This window comes from Octopus bimaculoides, chromosome 28 (genome assembly GCF_001194135.2).
Source record: "Octopus bimaculoides isolate UCB-OBI-ISO-001 chromosome 28, ASM119413v2, whole genome shotgun sequence".
In the NCBI taxonomy this organism is placed as follows: Eukaryota; Metazoa; Mollusca; class Cephalopoda; order Octopoda; family Octopodidae; genus Octopus; species Octopus bimaculoides.
The window spans coordinates 3,262,021-3,266,913 of NC_069008.1; the positions used below are offsets into that span (position 1 = coordinate 3,262,021).

General features: G+C 40.6%; 1 protein-coding gene across 1 annotated transcript in view; it reads left to right on the forward strand.

The window, feature by feature from the left end:
* Nucleotides 1–4,893, forward strand: part of LOC128251150 (hemocyanin G-type, units Oda to Odg-like) — a 14,930-nt gene that overhangs the window by 6,343 nt on the left and 3,694 nt on the right. Inside the window, exons 3-5 of the mRNA XM_052977622.1 lie at nucleotides 384–1,502; nucleotides 2,667–3,153; nucleotides 3,490–4,292. Of these exons, the coding sequence (XP_052833582.1) occupies nucleotides 384–1,502; nucleotides 2,667–3,153; nucleotides 3,490–4,292 (2,409 nt within the window). The remainder of the gene's footprint in view (nucleotides 1–383; nucleotides 1,503–2,666; nucleotides 3,154–3,489; nucleotides 4,293–4,893) is intronic.

Below are 4,893 nucleotides of genomic sequence, written 5' to 3' on the forward strand. Positions count from 1 at the left end.
CTCGTCACTGTTTTTTCTGAAAGTCATTTAGATATCGTGCTATCAATATTTCACTTGTACGCGTCCGTGTGTGGGTCGAGAAACCGAGAAACAGTAATGTGCATGTTTATAGAGCATTTGTAAAGATCGAAATTAATATGTGATTATGTATATATTATTAGGGCCAGATTGAACTGTGGATTTCACCAGTCTGGGGCATTAAATCCTTCGTGGCTCAAAGAGGAAGCTTTAGCATATTTACAGAGAAATTTATAGGGGGGGGGGGGTTGTTAAGGGACATTGCTGTATTCTACTTAGTCTCAGGTAGAGCATATTCATAAATGTCTCAATATTTCTACCAATTACTTTGTTTTATTTATTCTATTTCTTTCTTCTCTTTCCAGGTGTTTTTATCCGCAAGAACGAAACGACTCTCACGCAACCAGAAACGCACAACATATATTCCGCAGTAAACCTCTTTTTGAACGACGAACGTGCCATTGGATACGCAAGCTTCTCAGCTTTCCACAATAATCAAAGTAGTTGTGCGAAGAGGTCGGGTGGAAGCAGTGCATACTGCGCAACACATGGCAAAGCAACCTATCTTCTCTGGAATAGATTGTACCTTGCACAATTAGAACAAGCGCTGGCTTCATACGAAGGCTTTACTGGTCTTTTTTATTATGACTGGACGAGTATCAAGATTCCCATGAACAAAATGACGTTTGTCAGTCATTATCATACAAAAAACTTTCTGCTAGAGGGCGTTCTGTTAGCCCTGGAGCAAGACGATTATTGCCGTTTTGCTATTAGGCTTGAAATGGCTCTCATACAATCTTTTTTCCACACCGGCATCAACCCATATCGATTGGACGACATGGCTATATGTCACTACACAGTGAACGCTGATCGCATCTTCACCTTGTGGCAGCAACTTCAAGACTACAGAGGCAGGAGAGCGGCCATTAACTGTGCTTTGAACTTGCTCCAAAAACCGTTGGGATCGTTCGAACGTGTGTACAGGAATCGTATCAATCTCAGCAGGATAAACGCTGAACCGATGCAGTTAGTGAATCCCGCTGTTTCATTGGGTTATCATTATGACGATCTTAGTCTCAATGGCATGAACATCTCAAGACTTAGCCAGCTTCTCCAAGAGCGCCGATCGAAACATAGATCTTTCGCCAGCTTTCATCTACGTGCAATCAAAACGTCGGCCAAATTCCGGGTCTTGGTTTGTGTGCCGCGCAAAGGTAAAACCGCGCATGTGCTGACAGACGACTGTAACAACGATGCAGGTTCGTTCTTCGTTCTGGGAGGAGATGACATCCACCAACAGAAGTGGGACTACGGCTATCCGTACCTCTTCGAAATCACCGATGTAGTGGAATCACTCGGTGTCCCGCTAGATGGCGACTACTACGTTCATGCAGATATATCTGCCCTGAATGGCACACAGCTCCGAGATGACATCATACCGGCACCCACAGTGTCCTATATCCCAGGCCGAAGACACACAAACGGTAAGTAGTGAACGCTGTTCACGGTTTCGATCCCACACCCGTCTCCAAGGGCCAACAACAAAGAACAACAGAAGGTTTTCTTTTATTCGTGGTCACTGACTTGCTGGAGATAGCAGTCAAATTTCTGTCTAGAATAAAGCCTGTATTAAATGATCATGCCAAGAAGACTCTTCGTGACCATTAGATTTGGTAAAAATAGCAGTCAAATCTCGCTCAACAGGACTATGCTGTCTTATGTATGTGCCTTGGGTCCTTAATTCACGATTGGGTCCCAGAGTCTTTGTCGTAATGTACGGTGTTTTAATTTTAGCTTATTTATGTTTTTGTAGACAACTAAACTTAGCAGATCCTCTCCCTCCGGGAAAAAGAAAGCGAGAGAAGGAGAGAGAGAGAGAAAGAAAGAGGAAGGGAGAGAGAGAGAAAAATATAAAGATGGCCTCACTTGTATTTTATTTATCGACCCCGAAAGAGCGTGTGCATATGTAGTTAAGGGCTAACGGCATCTATTTAGTCGTCTCACCAGACAGAAATAGCTGCCAAACTTCCTTTAAATTAGAACCAACTGACTTATATACACTTTTATAGGTATATATATGATGGCCATCCACTCGTGACTGAGGAAGATCATTGCTGACCTTCAGAAACATTATGTGCTCTAGGACGAACTTATATTTTGCATTTGCGGCTCCGTTGGTGGCTAATGAGCCCTGCTCTTGACAAGCACGTGTATATATGTGTATATACGTGTATATGTATGTATGTATATATATATATATATATATATATATATATGTATATGTGTGTGTGTGTATGTATATATATATATATATATATATATGTATATATATGTATATGTATATACACACACACACATATATATACATATATATGTGTGATGTGTGTGGGGGGCGTGTTTCTGTATGTGTTTGCTTCCCATCACCACTTGACAATCGGCGTCGGTGTGTTTACATCCCCCCAAAACTTAGCGTTTTGGCATACATAATTAGATACACACACTCACACACACACACACACATATATATATATACGTATACACACACATACACACACATGTATATATATTTGTGTGTGTATAAATGCATATATGTGTCTATGTGTGTGTGTATAAAATTATATATTCTTTCTTAAATTTTAATGTTACAGAGAAGAAATTGGTGAAGAAACTGCGCAGAAAGTTCCCCAAGAAACTGCACAAAATATTTCCCAAGCGGAAAAACGTCAATGATTTAACTAAAAAAGAACGACTCGAACTAAGATTAGCCATGATGTGTTTCGTCAAGGACAAATCCATGCAAGGTTACCAAATTTTAGCAGAATATTCCGGACTGTTGAAGAAATGTCCCCAACCGGAATCAACCTATCAACGGGTTTGCCGCCTCCATGGAAACCCGGTCTTCTTGCATTGGAACCGATTAGCTGTGAAGCAATTTGAGAATTCACTCAGTGAGTGCGGAACCAGTGTTGCTTTACCTTATTGGGACTGGACAGATCCTGTGAACACCATACCGTTGTTTTTATCGAACCACTCCTTCTATGATCCAGACTGGAAACAGCTTAGATTGAACCCGTTTTCCCGTCTCTCAGTTGATTTCATGTCCTATAATGAAGAGGCTTCGAGAAATACAGAATGGTAAGTCTTGATTCAGTTGTAGCTTTTCGTTGTTTGTTAATGTTATCTCTACAGATTTTTTTTTATAGAAATTACAATCAGCATCGATTTTTGCTGGATATAATTTGTATAGAAGATCTGTAAAGATGGTCTTAACAAGGAACGTAAAGTACTGTGCTAACAAGGTATTATTTTGTTCTTTTATTCTTTTATTTATCAACCCTAGGACTTTATTCCTCTATTTATTCGACCCCAGGACTTTATTCCTCTACCTCTCCATAATTCACGTTTGAAACCTGATCCATATTTTAATGCTTTGTCGTTGATGATGGCTGATTTATATTTTCTTTGCTTCAGGGTCACCGAGTATCTTGGGGACGAGAAACACGGGGCCCTCTTTTCCCAGCTACTGCTCGCTTTTGAACAGGAGGACTTCTGCGATTTCGAAATCCAACTGGAAGTTCTACAAAACAGCTTCTACAACATTTTCTTGGTACCGGAATTCCAAACGTTGGACCACATGACGTTCGATCCTCTGTTCTGGATGCATAGCAATCAAGTGGATCGTCTGTGGGCAACGTGGCAGGCTTTGCAGTTCCATCGGGGCCTCTCGTCAGCGGCCAACTGTATACACTCTGACCTTCACCATCCTTTGAAACCGTTCGCCGACGGTCCGCCTATCAACACTAATTTGATTACCTTTGAACACTCGACGCCCGATCAAGTGCACGACTACCGAAACAATTTGCATTACGAGTTCGAGTCTCTTAAACTAGGAGCTGATATGTCTATCGATATCCCTGATCTTCATACTCGTATCGAGGATCTGAAAAAAAAAGACCGTGTTTTTATTGGGTTCTTACTGCGCGGCATCAAGACGTCTGCCAAGATCCAGGTAACGGTGAATGAAAACTTCAGGGACAATGATAAGAGGAGTGTGCCCACAATTCTGGCTTCCATATTGGTGTACGGAAGTCCTCAAGAGAACGAGTGGAGTTTCGATCGCTATTACAAACACGAAATAACCCACAGCCTGTTACTTTTGGACTATAAATACGATGACAAGATCCCTTTAAATGTATATGCCGAAGACATCAACGGTACAACTCTACCAGACGCTGTTTTACCCGAACCAGTAATTATATACGTACCTAACAAAGGTAGGTATTCCTTTGTGATTCCATTTGCTTTTGGGTTGTACATTTGTTTAATGTTCTTCCTACAGGTAAGATGAACGATCCAGGCTAATCGACCAGATGTAGTCATTAAAGACAGTAAAGAAAATACTTGTGGAATAATAGATGTAGGTGTTCCCACAGACAAAAAATATAACTGTAAAGGAATTTGACAAATTAAGTAAATAGAAGGACAAGGAAATTGAAATACAAAAGATGTGGAATCTTAAAGCGACAACTGTTCCTGTTATTGTGGGTGCCCTAGGTATGATAAGAAAGTTATGTCAGAAACATCTAGATAATATCCCAGGAGAATCGTGTCTCAGAGAAATCCAAAAAGATTCAGCTGACAAGTATTACCCACATCCTTAGAAGAACCCTATCCATTTAAAAGTATGTGTTGTATTACATGAAGATATTCTGCTACTGCCACTTCCCTGCCATCCGCCCCCCCCCCCCAAGGTTTCAGTCATATTGTAACATCTCTTATCTTTCACTTGCCCTAGGACGCTGGGTGTGTCACGGTGTGTTTCTAAAATTTATAATTACCTTTGATATTATTAATTATTAATTATATATATATATA